Source organism: Anopheles gambiae, chromosome 2 (assembly GCF_943734735.2).
Source record: "Anopheles gambiae chromosome 2, idAnoGambNW_F1_1, whole genome shotgun sequence".
NCBI classification, from domain to species: domain Eukaryota; kingdom Metazoa; phylum Arthropoda; class Insecta; order Diptera; family Culicidae; genus Anopheles; species Anopheles gambiae.
In genome coordinates, this window is record NC_064601.1 from 28895449 (window position 1) to 28923029 (window position 27581).

Genomic DNA, 27581 nt, shown 5'->3' on the forward strand with positions numbered 1-27581 from the left:
TTTTGATAGCAAAGAATCCTAAAAAAAGCCTTTTTTTATCAAAAATTATCTTGTTTTCATCTCACACTCCGACGTGCGTTCGTTTTAAGAGTTCAATAACGCGCCAACGATCGATCTGACGTCAGCCGTAAACAATTTATTCCATCAATTCCATCAACAGCAACAGCAGCAGTAAAGCATAAAGTCATTTCTGTTCGAGCCCAACATTGACCAAATAAACGACCCGCCTTATGTCCCGTGTACCAACAGGCCAAAAAAAAAAAACAAACAATATATGCCTATGCTGAAGCGGGAAATAAATTGTTGTTAATTCAAATCACTTAAAAGTGGAAACATCCGGGCGCTATCAGCACTGTACCATATCCAGCGGCTGATACCACCGATGTAACATTATCGTTTAACGTATCATCCCTTGGTCGACACCCTGTACCCCCCTCCCTCATTCCATCCCACCCAAAAAGCCGTATTCAACAAGTATGCTAAATTGCATTCAATTGAGTCTATCAAGTGCTGCTGTTTCGGGCCGCGCAGTATACGGGCAAACCATTGATGTTAGACACACGCACACACGCATACACCAGCGCATACATTTGTGGACTGAATCGTTCTCAGACGCGAGATGAATCTCAGAAGCCGAATCTCATCTGTATCTTCCATTTCGCCCAACGATCCATCGGAACGAAGTGCCGAAGTCTATTGCGGCACAATTGGTCCAATTGGATTGTCTCGGCACGGTTCCTTCTCGAGGAGGGGTTTCCCAACCACCATTAGATTCCTTTTTCTGTGGGTTTTGTTTTGAGCGTCTCTCTTCTCTCCCCTGCCAAACAAACTCCCCACAAACGGAATTTAACACTCAATTCGATTGCGCAAAGTGTATGTGTGTGTGGTGATGGTAAAGTGTTATGATGCGTAAGATTTGCCACCGAATCGACTCACCGAACTCCCCCCTACTGCTCTGTGATACTGGTCAGGTAAGGGTGAACACATACAAACACAACAGACAGCGGAGCACTTCAGACGATGGGACGGCCAAGTGACGAAAGACACGCCGCGTCGACCTCGACACCACCGCCAACCGACCGACCGACCCAACCAAGTCTACATTGTCGTCATCGTCTGCTATTGTTTCGAATGTTGCAAGTCCGATCGGCGAGCCACAGCGCAGTGACAGTGGGCATGGAGAAGCTCGGCCTCTCCTTTGGTGTGTGTTTGTTTGCTTAAAAAAGCCCCCCGACAATGCCGGCTTCAAAAATTGTGAACAAGAATCAACGGAAGCACACGCTGGGATGGCCTAAAAAGGAATGGGAAAGGGGGATGACTGCACAGTGCAACCGGTTCGGTGTGCGATTGTGCAAACAGATGTCGTCACATGCAGGATTGCAAACAAACACACACACGCACAACATCACTGACCACTCGCTCACGGCCACTGTCGATGCATCTCCACGTCAGGTATTTGTTGGTCGCGCCGGCTAAAGAGCGTTCAGCGATCGCGCACATTTAGTGCTTTTGGGGCAGCCCATGGGAGCGTGCAGGTTTATTTTATTACTCGTCACGGATGTCATAAAATATTGCACCTTTGCCCCCCGCGATCGTTTGTGAAAGCCAGTACAAAAATAACCCTTGGCTTTCCCATTCGCTGTGCGCCGCGGCAACCGACAAAAAAACCATCCCCCAGGCGTGCCCTTTTTATGAGCTGTAGTTTCACAACATCTAATGGAACGGCGGTTTGCGGTTTTCATTGTTGGGCGGAGGATTAGAGGGTGAAGAGTAAAAGCATAATCCCAACACGGTGAGCTTCGCCGATTTGACGCAAGCAAAACATTCGTTTCGGTTTTCCGTTTCTACGATGATGTATGATGGCTCGCAAGAATGGCCAACATTTGCCCACAAATAGCAAATTAAAATAGCTTATTCCAAGAGGACATAAATTGAGGCGAAAATGGTTTTTAGATGACCTTTTCGCTTAGAAGGCGACGATGCTATTGGCTGGGTCTAGGAGACGGTTCGGTTGTTCGGTACGCGACCATAACTCATCCAATCGCTCCAGTGCACCCTCTTTCCCGACTGCAATGTAATGCTTGCTTTCTAAGGGTGAAAATTTATGGCACCACCCTGTTTAAAGTGTCACTGTGACGTGATGAGATGCAAATGCTTACCTCACGTTTTCCAGTCTTCTCTTTTTTTTGCAACATTGAGCGAAGCGCAACGATCGTGCCTGGTGCCTTATTTACCGTCTTCCCCTTTACTTAATTCCCCACACAAAGAAGGGATGACCAAACTTGGTTCAACTGCGGTGTGGCGGTGGCACAAAAGTAGGTTGAACGGTCACAACTTTCGCTTTCATCTTGACCTTACCAAAACCGTCCCCCGAAAGCGGCGAGCCGAAATGGAGTGAACAGGTTTCGGCGGCTCCACACCACCGCAGTTACAGGAAGGTGAAAACACGGCACAATTTCGAACGATCCAAATGTGGTAACGAACGCGAGTTTTTGGAGGTAGGAGAGGTCACTTAACACATAACCATCGATGTGGGACAACACCTTGACATTATTGAGCAAGCTGTACATTGATTTCCGGATTTTCTGTTAGCAAGATTTCGTGCTACTGTTGGCTGCAGGGTAGCAATACTTTTACATGTTTTATTGCTAATGTAAATTTGGTCGTAAATTAACATGCTCGAAGGAGAGTGCAAAGTGTTTCCATTGACAAACTCAGAGAAAATGTCCACAAGGCTAATTTACTCATTTTTAGTTTGAGCTAATTTAATCTGTGTTTATTCTTATTTGATTGATTTCCTCCAAAGTAGGCAATGTCCAATGAACTATTTTATCACAAATGAAGTGTTTGAATCATTGCTGATGTTTCCTCTTGGTCCAACCCGAACATAAACAATGCACGATCACAACTCCACTGTCAATGCCATTCGGCAAGGGGCGCCATTTATAGCGCTCCGAAACCGGTTTCTTTAGCTGCGCTTTTTGAGATTTACGTAAGCGGTTGAAAATAGGCCACCTTGCCATGATGTCACTGACTCTTTTCCTTCCTGCTGCAGTGTGAATGCAGTTTTTTGGCGAATGATAATAATCGTGATGGCGCGATAGCATTGTCTTACGATCAACCATCAATTGTACCTACACACAAACATATCCTCACACACACAGCAACTGGCTTAGTATCACAGCTGATCACAGATGTGTAAACACATAGCCGAAGGTAAAGGGAAACCGATCAGAAGGTAAACAAGATCATTCCTACTCACGGCCTTGGCGTAAAGTTCGGTCACATCGTGACTGTGTCTACGTCATTGGGGAAGGGAATGTTGTTTATTTCTTGAGATGCGGATTGATTGAATCGTACAGATGTTTCCAATTGAACGGGAGAAAACATTCCGGAAATTCAGATTGAAGCATACAGTTCATGCTCTATCAATAATAAGCTAATAAATAACGATTAAAGTAACAAAGTTGAGATGATTCTTTGAGAGCGAATGAATTATCATTTGATAGGACAGGTTACACACTATTTCATGCCTACACAACTTTAACCCGTCAATAATAGTCTTGAAGTTGCTTTTAACGAACATCCTTCCGATTGATTAGCGACTTCTTATTTACCTTTAGGGTTTTTTTAGAATCGTCAGGTCCACATTGGAGGACCTGACATCTTAAGAGCGAAAGTAAAAGCATAGCTCTCCTACGCACTTTTCCCGACTCCTTCGCTCAACAACATGAACTTTTCCAACGTTGATTGCGGTTAGAAAATGAATCAAACCATTCCTGCTAATGTACGCAGGTTGATGCTGGCGCCCTCGGGCGCAACGACGATGCTTTCAATCGTGACCAACCGCGTTAGCTACACGGGATGAGTGAATTATGGGGATTTATAAGCTTCAGGCAATGGGCCAAATTTTCCAATTCCAAAACAGCGCTTCTGCAACGAAGCACCTGTCCCAAAATCTGGGATCAACGCACAGGCTGGGCACAGCCCGGATGCGTGGTATCATCTATCTTCCTCGGTCCCGGAGGCTGCCACAGAAGGGACTTCAAGACGCTTTCCGAATCCGGACGGAAGCACAAATCGACGTTAATTAACGGTAAGCGTTTTAGAGCTAGGCCCCTCGAGGGAGGACCACAAGTGCGATACGAAGAGTGTATGCGACTTTGCGGGAACGAGCAGGCGACAGTGACATTAACGTGTAACGAGAAAATTCACCACCAGAACCGTCAAGGCCATGAGGGAGCAGCACATGGTGTAAAGGATGTGTGGAAAGTGACACAAAAAAAAGAAAAATGAAAAAGGATGTAATTTTGCCGATGCTGAACAGTTGATCCAATTACCGATTGCATTATACGGGCTGCTTGTCATGGGTACAGCTTGCAGGCCCGGTGATTAGGATGTTAGAAATATCGTATGTAAGATGTAACCTTTTAGAGATTCGTTAAGGGTAGGAGGTGCAAAATGATCAAGTGAATGTATAAAATAGGAAATAGATTAGCTTTTCCTGTACATCCCTTGAAGTATGAATTTGAATAAAAAGCGTAAAAACGAACACCGAACTATGAAGCTCTTCAATGAACAGTAAACTCAACCTTCAATGTGTGATTGATGAATAAATTGCCGATAAGAGCCGGTTAGCAGAGGGGTGTGCGGTGAGGTGCAACCATGAGGCCGGAAATTATTACACACGAACTTTGTGGCGGAAAACACAAACGTTAAACATAAACAAAAACATACACAACGACACTTACCGATCGTGGTGCCCGCGAATGATTGTGCGATCGGCGGCAGGTCAGAGCCGCTGCTCGACGAAGATGATTTGGCATGAATCGTCCCGTATGAGAGTGTGTAATGATCATGATAATGGATGTCATCTAAAAGGAAAAAAATATGAATGATATAAAAGAAACACAAACCATGGCAATCGGTATAAAATAGATCGCAGCGAGGCAGCAGGCAAAACCATACGCACGCAAGACACACAGCAAGGAGTTTGTATGAGATGTTTTGTAGCGTCAGCGAACCCTCATGCACTTTTGTTAGTTTTGTGTGTAAAAGATGTAATTAGTATGATATTGCTTCGTAACCTTATATCTAATCAGTAGCTTTGATACATGAAACAGCTAAACTATTCCCAAGTTGTTCAACATTTGCTGGAATTCACGGATAAGTGACGGCTATTACGAACTTGATCGTCAATTCAAACTTGTCTACATCAAGTGCAAAACAGTGGCGGATACGCAGGGCTTTAACTTTACTCCATTAACTTACTTCGCATTGCACTGCAGTGCGTTGTTAATTTGCAAGTCAAGCAAGAGGAACACAATCGAACGATGGGAGGCTTGCTGCAGCTTGCTCTCTCGGTGCGCTATCGTTTGTCGCGTACCAGTGCGCAAATGCGGCGCAAAACGCTATCCAAAGCGAAGAGGCACGTTTTTAATCGGTTGGACACGAAATTGGATTATTGTAATTATTTTCTCACACAGGCATTGTTCCATCTTGGGAGGGGAGAGGGTGAGACACGGTCCGAGCTGTCGTCAGCTAACGCTCTCGTAAGGGTAGCAGATAAAAATAGCAAAGGTGTGCAATTGTAAAAATGCATTAGATCTAACCTTTTATTAAAAGCTACTCTCGATTGATTTAAATTGGTTTTAACCGACAGATGCTCGAACTACTTATACCAATCAGTTGCATCATCCATTGCCACCAGTGTTGCAATTGTTTGTGTCCGGCCTGTTAACACTGCAAACACGCATAATTATCACGTTGCACCACTAATGGCACACCCCGGCCCCAAAGCCATAGTAAAACGACCTGCGCTTCCCACTTCAATGTGGTTTATTGCTTTGTTTTTTACTCGGCACATCGCCCACCGTTTACCCCCCCCCCCCCCCCCCCCAAAACCACCAAGGTGCAAAGTGTACTGCAGGTGATAATGAAGCTGCAGATTTAACGCTCCGTTTTGTAACGCAGCAAACCGTGCAAACTGCAAACGGCCAGCCGGAGGAGAAGAAAAGAGCGAGAACAAACGAACGAAAATAAATGAACTCCTCTCGACTGCTTTATCATCGCACTCTGCTTCTCTTCGGCTGTACCCCTAGCAGCAGCACAGAAGCAACCCAAAAAAAAAGCTCACCCGAAAATAAACGAGTCCATCAGCATGTCCGTCCATTCGTTCGTCCTTGGGTCAGCTTTTCTGACAGGGACGGGGGGGGGGGGTAAGCGCACCAAGCGCGCTTCAAGGGCATCAAACAAAGCGCCAAATCGCACGCCGCTCAGGTGCAGGCTTTTGCTAGGCCAGGGTTGTGCACGGCAAGTGCACGGGAATTTCAACGTCCTTGATTTGTCCTATGCGGGTCTTGTCATCGCGAAAAAAAAAAGTCTGAGTACTGCCCCGCTTTGCTATTTTTGATACCGTACCGTCGATGATGATTAGCTCGCCAAAACATCGTTCCGATCGGAACATCGGAAAACCGATTTGCGATGTATTTTTAATTTCATCTCAATTACGGATTTCCCACCTAGCCTCGCATCCCGTATTGTTTTGTCTTTCGCTTTTTGATTGGGTTATACATTTTTCCTCAACAGCCAGAATGCTTTTCACATTCTAGCGTTCGATTCCGCCCGACGGGTGTAGCTATTTTGAGGCAGAAGTCTTCCCCTTTGGTAGCTTATATTTTGTGGCCATAGACTCCTGATGACGTATGCCGGAAGCATTGGCAGGAAGCACCGATTTATCCGTTCCTGGGTCCGTTTCTGTGGTAGCGTTTGAGACTTGGGAACTGTTAAGACTTTTGCCCTCAACCCTGAAAAGGCACCCACAGACAGACCGGATGAGCTTATGGAAATTTAATGTCCCACCTTTTTGTAGGAAACGAGGAAACAGGCACAACAAACACACACACACGCACGCAACAGGAGCCCCCGATTGAAAGGGAGAACGAAATTTGGATAACAAATTGACTTTTTCCAGCGATTTAATCAGCATTCTGATCCACTTCTGTGTACAACGCGTTCCACTGCGAGCTCGATTTAATTGTTTCGTGTTTGTTGCTGCTGTTGCGCTGTGTACCCCAGGACCCCCAGCAAAACCGGCCAGAATTAGACTTTATAGCCTGAGACCTGGTGTGCACACGCGCGTGTGTTTAACGTGTCCTAACTTGTTTCTGTATCCTTTTTGATACAATCTACGATTTAATTAAATTCTACCCCACCCTTGTTTGCCAACTGACCCAAACCGACATGGAAAAAAGTGGAGCATGACCCACTGGCGAGGAGCAGAATCAAAGCACACACAGACACACCTCCGTGACGTTTAATGATTGTGGATGAAGATTTCTCGTGTACACGTGTCCGAGATTGATCCGTGGCACCGATTTAAATCACATCCCACGAGGGAAGACAAGAAGCGGTCTCTGAGGGGAAATGAGTTTGTTAAGCCGGTAAGCCGGCAGGAGAAATGCTACACTTCCAGGCCAACCACACTCGCCATCAACCTCCCACTTATCCTTCAAAAAGATGACGCACTGCGGACACCATAGAGATTGGCCATCTGCCCAAACAATACCACCGAACCAAGTACCAACGCACAGTGGGACGAAGCACTGCGAGGATTGGAGCACTCCAGCGGACACTGAGTGCAGCACACGAATGGAGGACATTTAATTATGTTCTGCCGAGAGCGCTCGTAGACAATCGATCGTGTGTCTGTATGTGAGCGTTGAGAGGGCTTGGCGTGAGTCAAAAAGTTGATGATTTATAAGTTTAAAAATGAGCTGTGTAATGTGAGGCTAGTACCAAAATAGAACGTTCACTGAATCCACCAACAATCAGCTCAAGACCACAAGAAAACGCTAAACAAATGAGCTAGAAATGACGCGAGATAAATGGTTTTGACCGGAGTTTTCGTTGTAACCACAAAAGGTCTTTTAGTTAGGGAAGGAATTCCGATAGCAAAACTCATAGTTGAGACTTTAAGTTAACAAGAAAAATAATAACACAACAAAAGATGAACACAGCTATTTTGCACCCACCCATTTCAAGTTCGCCAGGATTTTCACGACTCCCTAGCCAGCAAAGATCACTTCATCGCTTTGGGGGATGGTTTTTGTTTTCTCTCGTCCCAACGACATTCCTTCCGGGGAACGTTCCATCCAACATCCCGAAGCTGCTGTACGATCGATTGTTTCACGAAAAAAAAAGAATAGAGAAGCCCAACCACACGACCGGAAGGATTACTGAAGGGTTTAGTTTGGCACCATAAATCATTCGCACCCTAAACTTACACCCATGGGCAGCATTGGTCCCCGGGAAAACAAAAGGAAGTAAACGGGAGGCAATTTTGCCCCCGGCTGGCCCGGTGTTCGATGTCTCCTTTCCGTCATTCACTCGACATACTAGCCTCCACCCTCGGTCATTTCTGGCAGTCCCCGGTTCCGGATACGTATCGTATGAATAAACCAAACGCCTAACTGGAACGGAACAAACAGAACTCCTTGCCCAACACCTGACTCGGTTGAACTGCACAGTGGCCCCCTTTTGGGCCAGAGAATGTTGTGCTGGAGAGTTCCGCTTTTCGGTAGCGTGACGCGCTACGATTGATCCACTTTTGCAACGTCAGGGCAACGACAATAAATAAGGAAAACGCGTCACTGTGCGGGAAGCTGTTGCTGCGGTGCCCTCAACCAGGTCAGCAGTACTTAACTTTGTACAAAAGTATTTATAAAATGTGAACCCCGAAAAAAAAAAGAAACGAAGGTCCTACCGTACCTGTACGAAAACGTTCAACACGGAAAAACCATCCAGCGATAATGTGCAGATGAACATTCCCGGTGAAACCCGTTTCCCTTTCAAACGCAAACCCGCTCCAAACACAACACGTGTAACGTGTAACGTATGTGCGCTGCTTGTATTTATTAAATTACGTACTGGCGGTTCCATCCCCAGAAGCGCCGCGGTAGCAGCGGCGAGAGAGGGAGAGAGCAAATGAAAAAAACGAGGCAATCAATTATCCAGCAGTCACGTGGTTGCTACCGAAGCTTCCGTTGCACACAATCAAAAACAGCTCACTCATATCATCGAGCTTGCGTTGCGTCGTTGAGTGCGTAAGGTGGGTGGTGGTGCAGGTGGTGCAGAAGTATCGAAATTGAGCATCGAATAGTAATTGATATTCCATTCCCTGTGTTAGCATCGCGAAATTCGGAAGAAACCCTTCTTCTTTAACCCACCCAATGCGCAATGGAAGGGAACAACTACGCCAGGCGAGAAGCTTTCCATACGGACGCCTGGAAGCGCAGCAACAGCCCCAAACGAAAGGAAACTATAAACAGAACGGGGAGAGAGAAATATGCATAGAGAGAGAGGGAGAAAACGGCTCAAAAACGCTCTCAACGTGGAAAGCAAGCTCTCGGCAGTGGTTGGGAAAAAATGCGCGGATTTCAAAAGCTCCCACCGCACAGCAGAGCCATGAGTTTCGCTTTCTCGGTTTCTATTACAAGGTCGCTTGCATTGCGCAGCTGTCAGCACACTGGCCATCCCTTTTTCCCCGACACACCGAAACTGTCCATTCGCAAGCTTTACTGCCTTGCCTGCTCCGAAAGGGAAAATGCAGAGTATTTTCTTCTCTCATGATAAAGGATAAAAAAGCAATGGAAAAACAGCGTTACCATGGTACTCCTACCTGTGTGCTAGTGAAGTGGTGCTTTGCTTTTTGGACGGCTTTTTTTACGGCTGCAACAAAAAGCTTTAGAGGCAGCAGTGAGAGCTGCATCGCATGTTACCTGGGAGTGCTGGGTCGTCTCATCGGAAAGGTATTAGAAAGGTGTTAAGCTGTCGCAATGATTGCTGGCGCGGAAACCCGAGCTTCAAAGGCGTTGGGTTGGAGTAGAAATGAGCAACCAAAGCACAAGAGAGTAGATAACTAGACGCTAGAGAGCCGAAATGAAACCGAACCTAGCGCGTACATGAAAGATCGACTTCCAATTCCGAGTTAAACTATTTAAGGTTTCGAATGCGAAACATTCTCGGGGAAGGAGAAGATGGGGGCAAAGCTAGGACAAATTGAAAAAGGATATATTTTGATCTATCTCCCAAAAAGAAGGATGTGTCGGTGGCGGTGGAAGAGAGCGTGCTAACCGTGCGGTATAATCACCCCTGTCACCCAGCAGCTAGGCACAATCTTGGCGCAATGCCACACTAGAAAATAGAGCAATCGCGAGCACTCGCAACTGGGGGCGGCGTAGCAAAAGGCACAGAACGAGAGGCTTCTTCGAAACGTATCCTACTACCAACATATCTGCGTCTGTGTGTGCGTGTATGTGTGTATTCATGAACGATAAAAAAAGAATCAGCAGCGGGCGAATGTAGGACACGGACTCCTAACGTCCGTTCTGATGCCAGCAGCAAACGGGCGTTCGGGCACGGACAACTCATCCCACCGGAGCATGGAGCAATACGGGTGACAGAAAGCGGATCGGGAATGGCAATGGTCTCTGTTGATGAAATCCGTGCAGCTGCAAAACTCGTCCTTAATACAACAAATCAAAACAGGGCACAGCAGATTCGCTATATTAAGATCCCGCGTGCTTTTTATTCTCTTCACCACCTTCTCTTTCTTTCTCTATCTCTCGTTACTCTCTTTTTTTTCTCTCTCTCTCTCGCTCGGTACGCTTGATTGCAAAGAAGCAACACCAGAAGAAACAAAGGGCACACAGAACGTTAACTTGGTATTATTTTTGTTGCTTAACCAGGCAATCGTGGCCGGGATCCTCCCAGGCGCACAACGAAAGGATGTGCTATGGCATACACACACACACACATATACACTAAGAGAGAAAAAACAACTTAGTAGTGGGATGGGTCGAAGCGCGACGAGAGCGGACGATAAAACAATAATGTAATCTTTGAAATGAATCCCATCGAAAATGGGTCACCCAGGGAGTTTCTCTAGAAGGAAGAACGGTGCTAATAGGACGGCTCACTCACACACAGCCCTTAAAAACCTTGAAGCATTTGTGTGTAGTGATATAAAAGAGGCAAGAATAGTTAGGCCAAACTATTGCTAGAAAATGCGGCGTAAAAAGCCATTCGACAGAATATCGTAAACTAATTAACGCTTTATCGCGTGGTAATTAAAACAAAACAAAAATGAACGGAACAGTGCAACCCACATTCCGTAGCTGGAATAAATATCCGGTTAGTACGCTTGTACGCTGGAAGCAATCAATCGTTTCCAGGTCACAAAGACACTTGCGCGTCGCATAGAACGTATGCTTTTGCGGAATTGTTAGAAAAGCACTAAATTGTTGATATATTCCACTACCTCGATAAAGCGTGTGTGGAGGGGAAGGGGGTATTGCGCTCACCACCAGTAAACATATCACCGTACGTTGTTTGTGCTTGCGCAAATGCCAAATTGCGAGAAACAACCCTCCCCCCGTCAAACGCTAGCCGTGGTAATGATTCACACAACTTTTTGCCGGCAAAAAAAAACACCGACCCGCATTCGGGGAAACACATTGGATGGCCCAGAGTCGAAAGCAAAATATAATTAACTAACTTTTGAAACCGAAGAAAAACCCGGCAATAGGCTGTTACAGACGCAGGCTGATTGATAACAGAAGCGGAAATGAGCGTAATGCGGCTGTGGGTTTTACACGGGCGAAAGTGGCACCAAAGTGGATCAACAATGACAAAACAGTCGTAGCAGTGGAAATTGTGACAGTTTATCGTTGGTGTTTCCTCTAATCGTTCATTGGTATGTTTGTTTAGGACATTGCGGCCATCTCTGAAAGGCTTAAAAAAGTGGATCAAAAATGTGTAACGACTTTAACAGAATGAGATAAGCAACTAAGATGTCTAAGCCATCTCAAAATGCTCTTTAAAAATGGGGTTTTGTGTCGCAAAAAGGATTCCAACCTGTTCGTTGCACTTTTGATATTCGCTGTCTAGTCTACTCTAGTCATTTCATTCTTCTTTCTCCTATTGATTGTGCATACTCTCGTAATAACGGGACAAGAATGCTCTTGATCCTGCTCTGAAACGCACTTGCAAACTCCAGTCCCGTGCCCTATCGATACATCAACCTACATCCATGCCTCTCGGTACGTCCATTTATGTGGAGCTTCAAAAAAAAAGCGAGTAATAAAACGCTGCAACTAAGCTGCTAGCTCGTTGCCCTTCTATGCTCCCCTCTCGAATAATAACAGCACAACAACACTCTAATCAAGCTGCCCTAGCAGGGCTACAAACTACAAAGATCCCGCATCCGTATCCGGCAGTTGCATTTTATTTCCCGAATGCACCCAATGACTGCACACCTACGAGAGCTAGGGGGGGGCTGGGTGGGGAGAAGGAGAGCCCATCGTCGGTTGTTCTCCAGCACCCGACGACAGACACAATGGCATCTCGCGAGCGAACGAATTAGAATGCACCACAACCTGCCTCCGGTAGCCACACACGCTATCGCACCATCGCCGCTAGCCAGTTCCGATGGCGATGGCGTCGCTGCAATCGACCTGGCCCCATTGTGAAACGGGAGCGTTGCCCGCTTATGTCTGCCGCTGCCCTTGTTTCGACTCCGCCCTCCCCGCTCCGTAGCCTTTTGTTTTGTAATCCAATGGAACGCGCACTACTGCACTTGTGTCAAATGCGTTCATTTCGTTTTCGCAACAAAACAAAAATGGGGGCGGACCACGGACGGGGCAATGTTTGATGGTAGCAATGATCGAGGCTGATCAGAATGGGGCTGATGGGCTGCAGCGGAGACGAGCCTTTGCATCGGCTTTTGTTCCGCCAACAGCTAGAGTTCTGAGTGTGTTTTTGAGTGAGCAGTGCATACCGGCAGAGCATAGTTGCACTTTGATTATTTGCAAACTTAAAAGAGGATGCATTTTTGAGGCAGGAAAACGGTGCACATAGAACATTCGTGTTCGTTTTACTGTACTCGTATCCTGCAGTGATACAGAAGAAGAAAAGGTTCATGATGGTTCATTATTACATTTTCAATTTCATTATGACGCTGGTTTGAATCTCAGCGTCAAATTAATCCAATAAAAAGTTTCACAAGTCAATCAAATCCATCATGGCATAACTTTTACGGTGCAATAGTCGTTCATTGCTTGTGCCTCAACATCCTGCCCACAATTCCGACGTTATCGTTTGTGTGTGTGTGAGTATGTGTATGTGTGTTTGGTCTAATATTTGCACTTAATTTACTAATTAAAATGCGTCCAATTTACATGCCAAAAGTTTATCCTGTATCTTTCTCTCTTTCTCTCTATTCGAGGGGTCTATGCAAACAGATTGGGTTGTTAATATTCAACACCAACATTAAAATTCAGCCATCTCTGTGGTTCGGATTCCCTTTTTTTCCCCTGGCGAAGCGAGCTTGTTCGACATAGCGGGGTATGGGAAACTAAAATCGATGATTGATTAAACGCTTGAACCTTGGCATGGTACGGTTGCCCTTTTCGATTAGCAGCCGAGCGCAGATGTCTAGCGGGGGAACGGGGTGGAACTAGGCCGCCTGCAATACCGATGAGCCCGATGTTTGGCCCTCCAAAAAAAAAAAGCAGGCGAATGATGAATGACGTTTTGCGGTCGTTTGTCAACGCGTCGGATAGGGTGTGTTCTTTTTTTGCTGGTTTGTTTGTCAGTGTTGCAGGCAAAACAACAGTAAAGTTAGAAAATGCTGAAGGATACTCAGGAACAGTGGAGTTGCGTCGTACACCAATGATTGGGAATCGGGTGGGTAGTAGAAATTTGCACGTCGTGATCATTTTCTCGAAAAATGTAAAAAAAGGATTTAAAATGTACGGAAAAAGATGAAACAATGCTTAACCTAATCTATCACTTAATGCTAAAAAATGCTTGTTCAGCTCGGTATTCAGAATCATTGATATTAACAAAAATTGCTACTGAAGATCGCAATACTTCAAGTTGTTCTTATCCCTTGTATGGGCAGGTTTGTTCCTCAAATCGTTTCGTGTAAGGCCAGAGAAACATTGTATAAACATTGAAAAATGGCTCGGGGCAACCCCTCTCGGTCACGTGAAAACCCCCTACTTGGCCAAAGAAAATGATGAATGAATAATCCGAGAGGGAAACTCCGGGATGCCACCTCACAACTCAACACTGGAGTAGGTTTCTGCTCTTACTACTTACCGTTGGTGCTGAAGTGTGACCGTTTGGAGGTGCCATCGTCCGTACCGTCGTCCAGGGGCCGTTTGCGCGAGTCGCCCAGTTCCGGGCTCGGACAGGTCGTGTCCATGGCGGCATCGGCTGCCATTATACTGTTGTTGTTGTTGTTGATCAGGTTGAGCACCTTATCGCAAACCACGTTGCCGGAGGCTGCTGCTGCCGCCACTGCCGCTGCTGCTGCTGCCGCCGCCGCCGCCCCTGTTGTCGTACCGTGCTCCACCTTGACCACGTGTTATGCCACCGAGTTGAGGGGGGTGGGGGGGGAGGGTATGTGAGGGAGGTTTTACAGAGATAGTGGGGAGAGGAGGCACTCACACGCAAACACACACGTTTGAAAGCAAAGAGTGGCCTTGTTGGGGTAACTTCTTCCAAAGATTTTTGTTGGGACAAGTCCTGCTACACTTCAGCACACCACACTAACAGAAACGGATGGTCAAATTTATACAAAGAACATACACTGAACTTTGCGTTGGAGCTGCTATGAAACTTAAAACTTTCCGCGGTTTGATTTTCGGTGGCTCTATGAGAGCTTTCTTTTACATTGCATCCCACTAGACAACACTTTGCTCACTGAATTCTCACGTAAACACTTTACATACACACATACGCCCTTCTGGTGGGCACGAAAAGTTGGCTATTGCCGCGGCGTAGAAATAACTAAAACCGCAACCGAAAACCACGCTGCTGCGAGCGAAACGCAAAACAAACGCAAACACTAAACATAAAATTCACCAACACGCACACAGACGCCGCACACTGCAGCGCAGCCACCAACTGCGAACAGAAGCTCAACTGCACGACATCGGAAAAGGCGTGGAAAATGCGTGCTGTTGCTGTTCCTTCACGCGTTCTGTCGTCACAGCGCGCACACAAACAGTATCACACACGTTGTGCCACGATCGGAACAGGGCTAGCAGGGGCACTTCACTGTGGAATAAGCGTTGTTGTTTACGTTGTTGCTGCTGCTGCTGTTTTCGAAAAGCGGATGGTAAAGGGAAGAAAATGATTAAATTCACCGCAGCGAGGGGGTTTGCTTTAAGAGGAGATCCACAGCACCGAAGGGACGCTGCTAAATCAGCCTTATCAACGTGTAAATTGTGTTGTTACTTCACTTTCGTTGTTGTGATCAACTGGGAAGTGAATATTTATAGAAAGAGGAGGAGAGAAAGAGTGAGAAACATCGCAAAAGAATCGATCAACACACACTCATACACACACACGTTATCTCATTACACTCCAACCATTCTTATCTCGGCCGCGTGGTTGTTGTGTGAGCTGTTTTCGAACATGGCGTACTGTGCAGACCGAGGGAAACGCAACTGATAACCGAAATCAGGATAGTTGTACAGGGCAAACACGTAGCAACACGATCGGAACGCACAGCCACACAAAACACACACTTCTAACAGTTCTTATCACGAAAGTATTCATGCACACACACATGGACAGGCCTTGCTTTATCAGCTCCCTGCACAATACAACGAAACAGTCAATCACACCGCACCAATAGGGTGTTTGTACCCGCTCGGTACAACTTCATGCTGGTACGCCAGTAAACACACATGTGTGTTGGAAGTGACAATGAGCGGGTAGAAATAATCGCACCCCTCGTACATACAGCGATCAGCTCGAGGTAAGGCCACTGTATCGGCCATGATTACTTTCGGTGCTGCAGCAGAACAATCTAACCGCACACAAGGGGTGGCTTTTCTTATCTTCCTCGCGTATATGTACATCCTCGGAGCTCTTTGCATGAAGCTGCCAGGAACGATCAGCATTGGGAGTGATCGTACAATATCCCCGATGTAATTTTCGAAATAGTCGTAAAATAAATCTATAAATCTATCTATTAAACAATCGAATGAGACGGTCTGTAAGCGACGAACTCTAGTATTTGTCCATAATATTCGAGCTGTACTTCAAATTGATAATACAACATTTTAGGTAATAATTTAGTGTGTCAGTTTGTTATAAAAACTACACCAAGTGCTGGAAGGGTTTCTGTGGCAAAACGTCTCTCAAACCAATGAATCTCCCAAGAATCCTCCTGATGAAAAACACCAATATGTTATAATTTCACCGTGAACATTCAAATTGTTTCCTACTTTCCTGCTGCTTTTCTTCTAGTGCGGAAACGAAACTATCCACCCATCACTCTCACTAGTGTTTTTAAAAGCGCTCTCACTAGCGAGTAAGAAAAGCTCCACGAAAAACCAACTCATAAGCAGAGAGGGGGTGGGGTTTGTTGTTGATAGTTATGGATTTTTGTAGAACATTAGGATGAATCGTTCTGTGAGATGGTTTGGCAGCGCATTGTCGCACCGTTCGTTGCTCATGGTTCTGAGGAACTGTCAAACGTATGGAGCTTTTACTGCATAGTACCGCGTGCACTGGTGGTTCTTCTTCTTTTCTCAATTACAGTGGAAGTGCAGCACGACTATCGTTCATCTCCGCAAAGGACTGTGTCACTGATATCACGCGGTTCACACACTAGCCCACCGACTGACACTAGCACACTCACACGCGGCCACATGTGGATTATAATCGCCCCCGTCGCGCCCAGCGTTCCAGCTTTCCCACTGATTCGTTCACCAAATTCTGCTCTTGCACCTCTCCTACCCGCAGTCACACACAAAAGGGTGTTCACACACAGGTGGTCACAGAAACCAGATTTCTCGCACACAGTCTCACAAGCGCACAACCCACCCGAGCAAGCACGGTAAGGCACACGGCTCTATGAGGGCCGCCCTTTGTGGGAAGAGGGGGGAGGGGGTGGAGCACACAATTTTTTTATCGTTTTCTGATCTCACGTAGTGTCGTCGCTCGCTGTTCTCGAAGTTGCCGTACTGCTGCCGTGTACTGCCACCTACTACACTAACGAACCAGCGAACTCAAACTCGGCTCACGCGCTGCAGCCCGCACCAAACATCACCGTGACCGATGCAAATGGCGGGGGGTGGAGTGGGCGCGAGCGGGCGCTAGATGGGCCCGCTGGCGGGCAAGGGGTATAGGGCAAGGAAAAGCCAAATCCGCGTCGTCCCCAGAATGTGTGTGTGTGTGTTTGTGTGTATGTGTGGTGTGCGGCTAGCGCATACGAGAGCAAGCTCGCGGTGAGATACCGCGACCAGTTCAAATCTCACTCGATTACAGGGTGGCTAGGGAATGTTAAACAGTCATTGAACAATCGAACAGAATCAATTGGAAAACTCCACATTTTCTTTTTCCCTTTCAAACAACTTTGTAATCTTCAATCTTGATCTTAATAATCTTCTTTCATAACTGGTAGCGTTAAATGCCCAGGAAATCAGAACAGAAATCATTTACATAGGCCGACTTGAACGAAGCTGTTTTAGATAATGTTTTCTTGGTTTTCTGTGGTTAATTCACTAAAAAAATCAGGGTGTTGTTGATTAAATTACAGTCAATTATTGTACACACCCTTAGTTTAAAGCATTTTCGCTTTCTCTTCAGGCGTATAAAACATTACATTATTAATTTTCTTTTGCTTCAAACAAGTACTACAATTATCATCATCAAACTTGTTTAACATTTCAACTGGTAAACCAGACAATAAAATTCTCCTAAATAACAATAAAATATTTCCGCCTCGCAAGATTCAAACACAGAATGGAAAATATAAACCAAAAGAATAAAGAATATTATCCATTAATTAAACCATAGCACTATAGCACAATGTTTTGTTGAATATTTAACCAAAATTTGCTTTGAACATTCATTCGAATTAAAACAACATCCAAAAAATCTAATTAAATACAGCCTATTATTGAAAAAGTGCTTTTCTATCAAGCAATCACCAACCACCCTGTGCTTCAAATTCTCTTACACAAATATTTTCTACTCTAACTCTCTCGCTCTCTCGCTCTCTCTCGCTCTTTTTTTCTCTCTCTCTCTTTCTCACTCGCTACTTTTCTCTCGCTCTCACGGCTGGTTTGTTGAATTTTCTCACTCAAGTTTTGTGCGTGCAGGTGGGTTTTTTTTATATGTTGGTCGTGTGTATAATGGTGTGGTGGGTGGTGTTCACTGTGCGTGTGCTACCTGGCCGTTCGCGGACTGGGTAGGTCACTCAACAAACCGCCCCCTGCCACAACTCTCACTGCACCAACCCACCCCCCATCCCCTTGCAACAGTATTATGTGTGCTGTGTACGCGCCCGTGTGTTTGCGACCCGGGCACAATGATTGCGCAAGTCGCAGACCCAAAAGGTAGAGCGCGCGCGAAGATGACGTCACTCGGTTTCAGTGGAGCGAATGCGGGGCCTGCCTGGGGGTGGGGAAGATGGATACAAAACACGCACACACACACACACATTTACACAGACACAAACGTACACACACGCACACACACTAGCCGTCCTGATCCAGTGTTTCGGTGAGAGATCCAATCTTAGAGGGCATACAAAAAAAAATAAATAAATATACACACACACGCACTGCACGAGCTGCACAGGTCACTTCGATTCATTCACAAGCTGCCACTGCGCTTGTTGGATTGCCCTGTAGTGTGCCGTTCACAATGTGGGTCGACATTTGACGAGCGAATGTGTAACTGCGCCCTGGTGCCCTGCTGCTGGTGGTGGTGTGTGAAGAACGAATACGACGAATGTGACGGTATTTCAAATTTCGATCGATTCACACACGCACTCGTGCGAAAACCGCGGGCACACTGATAACACACACACACACATTCACGCACACAGTACTGCCTTTCCGTACGGGATGGATGATAAGGCGCGTTTGCACCGTGAATCCGCACGCAACCCCCGTGCTCCACTGTAGAACTACTGTTCGAACGGATTCACTGACACACCGTGGCTGACACCCTGTTTGCTGCACGAACACATCAAACTTGCCTTGAAGTGTGACTGTTTGCCAGTCGTGTTGCCGTCGGCCGTCTCGCCGTGGTCAAATGCCCAAAAACCTTTTTTCCCCGTGCGCGCTCTGGCTGCTGGCAAACTACAACGTGATGCTGCTGCTGCTGCTGATGTTGACGTTCTGGCTGCCCGCACGCAGCTCAATTTTACTCGATTGGCCTCTCACGGCTGTGTGTGCGTGCTTTGAGCTCTCTCTCTCTCTATCTCCCGCTCTCGCCTAGCTCCGCCTCTCTGTAGCGCCGTGCGCGCGCGCTCGCTCTCGTTCTGCTTCTCACTTGCTCGCTCTTTCTCTCTCTCTCGTCAGCTCGCACGCCTGTGTTCGTTCGTTCTGTGCTCGTGGTGTGCGCACGGCTGTGTTTGCGACCGCGTGCCTGTGTTTGTGTGTGTATGAATGTTTGAATGTGTCACTGAGAGCGGACTGTGGTGGAATGTTGTATGCTAGTGGGGCCCCATCGAGACGGCTAATAGTATTTAAATTATGTCAAGCGAGCTGCGCGACAGTGATTAATGCACAAAAATACGACGAATGGTCACCATTTCTGAATGATTGTAGTAAAATAAACATCCTTTATATTCTGTTGCTGTAATATGTCTTTGTTTCGGTGGGTCTGTTTTGTTTAAATTCCCTAAAAAGGACCAACACAACTGCGATTAGCCGTGCACATTGGACGCGGGCCAGGTCAAAACCCATTTTTGTTGATAATTTTGTGAATCAATTGCTCTCACCGTTTAGTGTGCGTCTTTCTCTCTCGTTTGTCTATTTAGCTCCTTCTCTCGCTCCCGATGGCGAAGCGGTTAGAATGGCGAAAGTGTAAAAAATCCTAATTCTAAGACCGATGCGAACTTAAGTCTCTCGGACGCCCCTTCTTAAAACCTATTTTATTTCATTTGTAGTAAATGTTTTGTTTACTATTTTATTAAAAATATCGTTCAACTGCTCCTTAAAAAGTGAAGTTTTGCGTTGAAGCAATTTCTTGCTACTCTTCACATAGCATCAGCGATCTTGCGGTCGTGATCGTGATTTCGCTTTTGCTCCACCGGAAGATCGCAACGCCATCCACCGGAACATGCGCGGGGCGAACGGGCGGTCGTGTGTGCAATTACATGGCGTTCACTTTTCATTCACCGTAAAACCTGCACTGCAGCTGCGAAAGCGAAGGTTAACACAACGATGGAGGAGAAGATCAGCAGCAGTCATAAGCAGTGATCGTCTTCCCCTTCGTCCATACCCGCCCATACACCCGCCGTTAGAAGGTCTTTGCGGGAAGATGCTTTATCTGCGTTGATTACATCCATTGTGTGATCTGTGGCGATGTGGTGTGTGGTGTCATACATTGAAGGGCAAACGAACCGATTCGATCGTGCCCGCTTCCGATCGGTATTAAGCGCTTGACCTTAAGGTTGAACCATAAAAGAAGACACAAATATGGCGCATTAGGCGAGCCTGGTTGGAGATATTTTTAAATGATTAAAACGTAAAATATCTGTGACCGTTGAAGATGCACGTCTAGTTTATGACCACCTTCGTTCATCATCCCTTTCCGTCTCTCTCTCTCCGTATCGCAATTGGACACTGTCTGATAAGCACTGCCTACCGAGCAATGGGTTGTTTGGATGGGGGCCCTATCCCACACCATGTGTCCACACCAGGAATCACACCGTGGGCCACTACCGCGTACAGCATTTGACAGGGATTGATCGTTTGTCACCTGATGCGTTGCGTAAGGGTGTGCAATTACTCTGGCACCCTTCATTGCAGTATTTAGTACATAAACATCTTCCATTAACACTGGTTCCACATTGCAAGCAACACGTTTACTCCAACTCATAAAAAAGAGCTGTTAAAAGCGTCAGCTGTAATTTGTCCCAAACATCCTAACATAACTATTAAGTCATCTTCACAACCGTTTATTATGAAACAGAACCACCATCCACTATCACCGCACTGTCTGGTTTCGACTTTGGATTTTCGATTCAAAGCGATCACGCGGGGCCGAACTGGTCACTGGTGACGGGAGGGAAAAACGTGCTCCAACACGTGGCCCCACACCACATAGATCGTCGAATTGGGTGGTGAATTGGCGAACGAAGACCTTCAGGCCATGACAGACACGGTGCAAAAGAGTACAGTTTCCTTGAAGACGGTAAACAAAACAAAAAATACCCAACAAGCTAATGGGGTTGATTCAGTGGAACTTAATTCTATTACGAATCGATCGGTTGTGGATTTTTAATGCTTGTCGATGAGCCCTTTTGCCGATGTTATAGAATTTGTGAAGATCCGGCAAAACCCAACAAGGAATGACGAAGCAGGAAATGATTCACAGCACAAAACATTCGGTTGCGACGGGCTGCGTGGTTTTAGGTGTTCTAAAGCGTACATACGAATTATTGTTGACAAAACATTGTTCACTATTTGTAAGCATTTTTGTTGTTTGTATTTTGTTGAATGTTTGTGAGCAAATCCATACTTCAATATTTGTAAGTATTTTTAGACAGCCCAGTGTAACTTAATACCGATTTTAAACAAACCAAAATGCAAGGAGACTGACTCACTGAGCAGTAAGTTGAACTCTCCGCTCTACGCTGACTTCCCGGCTTCAGCAGGATTTGAAGCCCTTTCATAATTATGGAAAATCAAAACGCCAGCTTCAGTAGCGGTTTGGGGCGGGAATTTTTCAAAAGTTACAGCGTTCCTAAACGAAGCGTTTCCTTTCCATCCGATCGTACGCCAAAGCCCTTACGATGTGAGCGCGATCGTCACAATTGGACAGATTTCGGTCAGTAAGCACGCAGTAACGCTGTCGGACGTAATCTTCGTTACACTCCGTGTTTGGTCCACCCCCCTTGGGGGTATGTAATAAGGGCCATAAAGCGGGCCCTTTCACCCTTTTCCCTTTTGTTTTGGCGACCGGTTGTGTAAAAGGCGGAAACACGATAAAGTGTGTGTGTGTGTGTGATAGCTGTTAGCTAGTATAATGTCGGCTATCTTATCTTCTGGTCGATTTTGCAAGTCAAATGCACACTTTAAACACTGTATTCGACCGTTAAGGTGTCACATTGTCGGGTTGTACCGCCCTGCACTTTGGTTTGTTTCGTCATCTGCGCCACGCTTTCTAAACACACACTAACACGAAACACCAAATTGACTCAATGGTGAGTGTCTTTCGAATGATATTTAATATTTCCACCAAAACCATGACCGCTGACCCTACCGCTTCGTTCCCTTCCGTCCGTTCGGTATCGATACTTCAAAAAGCGGAACACCGGTATGCTCCGATCATCATCATCGTCATCGATTGCAGCCGGCAGCCGGCTGGCTGGCTGGCTGGTGCAGTGGTTCATCCTGTGACCACCCCTTAAGATCTCTCGAACCACACAACTTGACGCACATTCCGTTCGGTTCACCTGGTTCAACCGGGCAGAAAATAAACCATCTTTTTCCCTTCGGCATCGCCGTCTGTTACGATCGAGAGAAAATCTTGCAACACACAGACACATTTTGCTACCCCATCCAAAACCTGTCTTGCTCTTCTCCTTTTGTTGTTGTTCCACTGCCCGGGAAATGGCGAGGGTTTCCCCCCGTGTCCCCAGAGCCCCGCGTGGAAGCATTCGGGACCTCGAGGTTGCTTGCTTTTGGGGGGAGGGCCTCTTACAGGTCGGCGGCTTTAGTTTTCGCGCTCTTGCTCAATACTGTTGCTTAGTCGTAGATGTGTCCGTGTGTGTATGCTTCTTTGCAAAGAAAGCAGCAGCAGCAGCAGGGAAGAAGGGTCGACAAATGTTTGTTGGGGGTTTTTGTTTATTTTTAGCACCCATCGTACCGTGTCATGGTGCTCCCAGCTGATCCCGGCGATGGTGGTCAGCCAGCTTCGGCTAGGCGACCGAATGGCCGCGTGAATCATATGCTCGCACATTGCCACAAAGCTGGCGGTGGTCATGATGCCCCCCCCCCCCCCCCCCCCCTGGGCTGTTCTTTTGTACGAAACAATGTGCGTTTTTTGTGCGAATGAAGAATCCATCCCTCGCTTTGAGTGGAACGCGAGTGTAAAGTTAAATAAAGATACAATGAGATAAATAAATATTTCGCACAATGTAGAAAAGTGTTTTTGATTTGCTATCTCACCGTGATAGACACACCTTAACCCTCGGGAGCTCGGAAGCTCAATTACTTTGCAAAGCTCCCAAAGCTAATTCTGTCAATCACAACCGCATCCTTAAGGGAATCGAATTGAACACTGAAGCGTTCAGATCGTGTGCCAAAACTACCCCGCATAGATTATTTAACCATTTACACGTGTTCCCCTTTCGCAACAGTCCGACACCACATGGTCGCTCGTCTTTCCTTTGTCCGATTTTATCACAAACGCTTTTATTTTTAATTTCTCAGCTCATTGATGGCACGGTCATGATTTGAAAAAAAAATTCCCCCCTCAGCGCAACGACGGCCCAACGACTGGGACGAACAGAATAGAAATCGCTAATAATAATCGTCCCCCCCTGCCAGAAAACCATCAAAAGTACTCTAAAATTCTACGTCCAACTGTACGTGCGAGTAATGGTTATCAGACACGCGGCTCAAAGGGAACCTCTCCCCGGGGAGGGAGGGTGCCGTATTTACGCGCCAGAAGTGCCGATTTGATTGCAACCAGTCACGAAACATAATTTGAATTTCATGTCCATTCCGTTCCAATTGGGGGAGGAGGGTGTGGGGAGGACAGAACTGACCACAGTGTACCCCTAGTGCTGGAGCTGAGGAAGGTCATCCGATATTGGGCTCGGTTTAGTACGATCGATTGGTTTATTTATGCTATCGCGAGGATATGTTTGGCCCTTCTACCCTTCTTCCAAACGTCCGTTGTAGCAGGCATGCAGCACCCCCCCCCCCCCCATCCCCCTCCCCGTCGAAGGGCGAATACAATTTTGTTCCGGAATATCTACACACCGCTGCCCGTCTCCATCTGTCCGTCCAGCCGTTCAGTTTTTGCTAGACAACCCTGCGCCAAAACACGTGCCAACGCTAGTGGCAACATACCGCAGCATGCCCACGGCCTATCTCAAGCCAATATTGGATTGGATATCGGCTCGATGGGGGACCCGATAAACACTCTTTCTGGGTCAGGCTATTGGGGCCGGTCGGTCACGCCACTGCCGCCGCCAACAGCAACAACAGTCGCTTCACCACTTCCGGCCGGGTTTGGTTCTGTGCCTGCCGGGAAGGTGTGTAAGGTTCATAAATTTTGCACCATAAACGACCATCAGACAGGGGACAATTGACACCCTCACCTGATCCAGGAGCTGCGTTCTCTTATTAATGCTTCACTTTGGATATTAGCTCGGAATGTATGCTCATCCTGCCCCAGAATTTCTCGTCCATCAGTCGTGCAGAATGAAACGACTTACGATCTTGGTCGTATCATCACGGATGGTTCGCGCCTGGTGCAATCGCCGATCATAAATACGTCGTTCCGTACGCTCCGTACACTGTCTTCGATAAGCCGCACCGCGAAAAAGCCATGACAGAACCATCGCCATCGGGCCACATTAGCCTTTCACCGACCGGTGGAGGGAAGGAGCAAAACCAAAAAAAGGTAAGCTTACGAAAGTGATAAGAACGGGATTGGCTGGAAATACGGCACCCCGAAATTCATGCCTACGATTAGATAAGCCAGTAACCAGGGGGGGGGGGGGGGGACGCTGAGGATGACGGCTGACGGTCAATAGGGCTGGCGTCGATCGACGTGTTCGATTCCTGTACGAAAACCGCATGAAGCAGCTAATCAAACACGCTATCGATTGGTGTGTTTGCTTTTGTGAAGTTTGCTGACGAGCGACGGCATGGCACTGGAGGGCCTTGGTAGAGACGTAGAGAAACGGACGTAGAGGAAGACAGACGGGGAGATAAGAAGATACGGAGTGTTGAAGAGCACTGAAACGCCCATAAACGGAAGTTAATGTGTAGCATGCCATGCAGATGTAGAAGTTAAACCAATAGGAATAAAAGATCCCAAAGCTTTTATGAAGTTTAGGTGTATATTTTTAATTTAGCCTTATCAAATTGGTCTATAAGCTATTGGTATCTTAGAAAATGTTGTCAGTGCCATCTGATGGCAAAATGGAAGCATTTACTTCTAGAACGAGGAATACTAAGCACCTAGCCGTTTTATGCTTGTTTATAGTTATTTTTAGCTATCGTAAACATCAAATTCAAGCAAATAAACAAAAACATTCTTCCGATCATCGCAAAGGTCACCTGTATACGGTAAAGCAGAAGTACTCGTGTTTTTTTTCTCCCTACCCATCTACCTAGGTGTCAATTTGAAGGATTTTGCTGCCCGTGCGTAAGCATCGAAGCAAAACCTCTAAAATCGGGGGGCGCTAAACAAAAACGCCAGAAAACAGGAGCAAACCGCACATTCATCACACGAGCACACGAGCAGGCGATGTCGAATTATTGTGCTGTCATTGTGTGGCCGTAGCGGCGCAAGAAATGCAACCGAATCCGTGAGGCCTGCAGGAGGAGCTTTCGTTTCCTTCAACTATGCCGAAGTCAAGAAGGCCTCAGCGGCGGAAGGCGGAAAACAAATGTCAAGGACACAGGCGGGATGGGGAGGGGGGAGGGACAAGGAATAGACTATTTTTTTCTTCTTTTCATGTGTTTGCATTTGCAACTAGACACCACATCGAGAGTTTCAAATTCTAACGCACTCGCGCAGGTATGGCGACACGTGTACGACCGTCGTCAGACTGGCAACAATCACTCGGATCTTTACACAGCCATCTGTACAGCTTCCAAGTGCATCTGTTTGGGGAGTTAAAAGGCCGTAAAAATGCAAAATGGATGCTCAAAATGTAACTGCTCTTAAAACGCAATTTGCACGAGCGGAAATGCAGATGCACTTTGCCATCGCTACTGCCGATCGCGTCCGACGGCGGAAAACAATGGTTCATTGTTAGGCGGATGAAGGAGGAAATTCAACTCCCGGGCACGAGTAGCAAGGTGAGCTCGTGTACTGTTGCGTGCAGTGCGTGATTAGGTTGGAAGACACTAATTACCTACATTGGCTGCTAGTAGATATATTATTTAGACGAAGCTGTTGCTCCTCCATCACGACGATCGAGAGGAAACATGTTTGGGGCCGGGTTGCGGTTGACGCACGGCCTCGCGCCGGAGTGTTTGTTGCTTGGAGAGTGAGACCAATGTCAAGGTTAAATGTAGCTTCCCGACCTTACACCTTCAGTCAGCGTTTCTCGACTTCACGAAGCTAAACTTTAAACCAACCGCCCTGGTTCCTATTAATTCTCAAACTCAAGCCCCCTTCCAGAGTGAGCTAAGGGGTCAAAGGGCAGCCTGTAGAATATGGCCCCACGTTCTGGCGGGTGCGTTTGAGCAGGCAAAGTTTTTGCATTTCAAATTAACTTCGCCCGATGAAGGAACTTGTGTGTGTGTGTTTGCGTTCATTACGGACTCGTAACTTCGCGATCACGGTGCAGCTTGCAGTTGTAGTGTAGCTTTAATGTTCACATCCGTATAGTGTGTGTGTGTGTGTGCGTGTGTGTGTGTGCGTGTCGGACGACGGGTTGGTTTGTTGGGGGCAGAAGTGCATCTACCGCACCGGAGAGGCGATGCGGCCGGGACGATTTGATTGTAAGACCGCAACGACCGAACGACCGAACGATGATGATGATGATGACGCTGGCGATCACAGCTACAGCGGAATATGATTAACACGGTTGGCCTTGGCAACGAGTTAGGCCCTGCGACGAGCTGTGGCGCATTGACAAACGCGTGGCGCTGGGGCGGGGGCGCGAAGTTGCGCATGTTATCGCTTTTTTTTCAGCAGATGCGTTTTAGCTTGATCGTATGGAGAAGGGTGGTTTTTAGTGATGGTCGGGCTTTTTTGTCGCTCATTTCTGCAGCAATTCTGGACAGTATCGAATCGAAGCGAACTTGTCTCCTTGCTGTTGGAGTGTATTCTTCCACCAATCATCTCGCATAGGTGATAAATGGCGAGTGTCTTGAAACCTAACACTACACACACGCGCGCACGTATATGTTTACAGGCCCGTATGATGTAATATGCAGCGTTCGATGCAAAACGGAAAGGCAAACAGTGTATGGAAGATGGTTCACTGTTCAATCTTGGTTAACCTTCGACACGACGCGAGGTTGCGATCGCTAACGTGAGCTACCCGCCAGCCGTGGTCATCTTATGCGGTGTTGTGCTTTTGGTGCCCCCTTCCGACCGGGTGCCTTTGGTGTATTATATGTGCGAAACCGCGAAACCGAGCAAGAAGAGACTGTTCAAAACCATATCGCACCCCCACCACTTGCTGGCTCTTCCATGTGTTTGTGCCGTTTCGTGACGATCATCCGGTAACACATCTCAATTGATGAAAATTGGTCTATTGCTGCAGTGTACGCTGGCGTGATGGTTTTCGTAGTAGGGTTCTTCCAGAATTTTTACACTTTGTGTTTGGCTTGCCGTTTTCG

The 27581-nt window shown here is 46.8% G+C and overlaps 1 protein-coding gene and 1 long non-coding RNA gene across 15 annotated transcripts in view; one reads left to right on the plus strand and one right to left on the minus strand.

The window, feature by feature from the left end:
• Positions 1-19226, minus strand: part of LOC1273071 (RNA-binding protein Pasilla) — a 75821-nt gene extending 56595 nt beyond the window's left edge. For 2 of the 14 annotated variants that reach the window (XM_061642122.1, XM_061642114.1), the window contains exons 1-3: positions 19070-19226; positions 14164-15167; positions 4752-4874 (exon numbers count right to left, since the gene is read on the minus strand). In XM_061642122.1, the coding sequence (XP_061498106.1) occupies positions 4752-4874; positions 14164-14287 (247 nt within the window). In that variant the 5' untranslated portion in view covers positions 14288-15167; positions 19070-19226. Of the gene's footprint in view, positions 1-4751; positions 4875-14163; positions 15168-17009; positions 17101-18642 lie in introns of those variants that run through there. The other 12 variants (XM_061642127.1, XM_061642135.1, XM_061642120.1 and 9 more) reach the window with 11 other exon arrangements.
• Positions 16582-17796, plus strand: LOC133391135 (uncharacterized). Its single transcript, XR_009764627.1, has 2 exons — positions 16582-16918; positions 17014-17796. It is a non-coding gene; the product is annotated as an uncharacterized LOC133391135 (long non-coding RNA).
• Positions 19227-27581: the final 8355 nt, after the last annotated feature.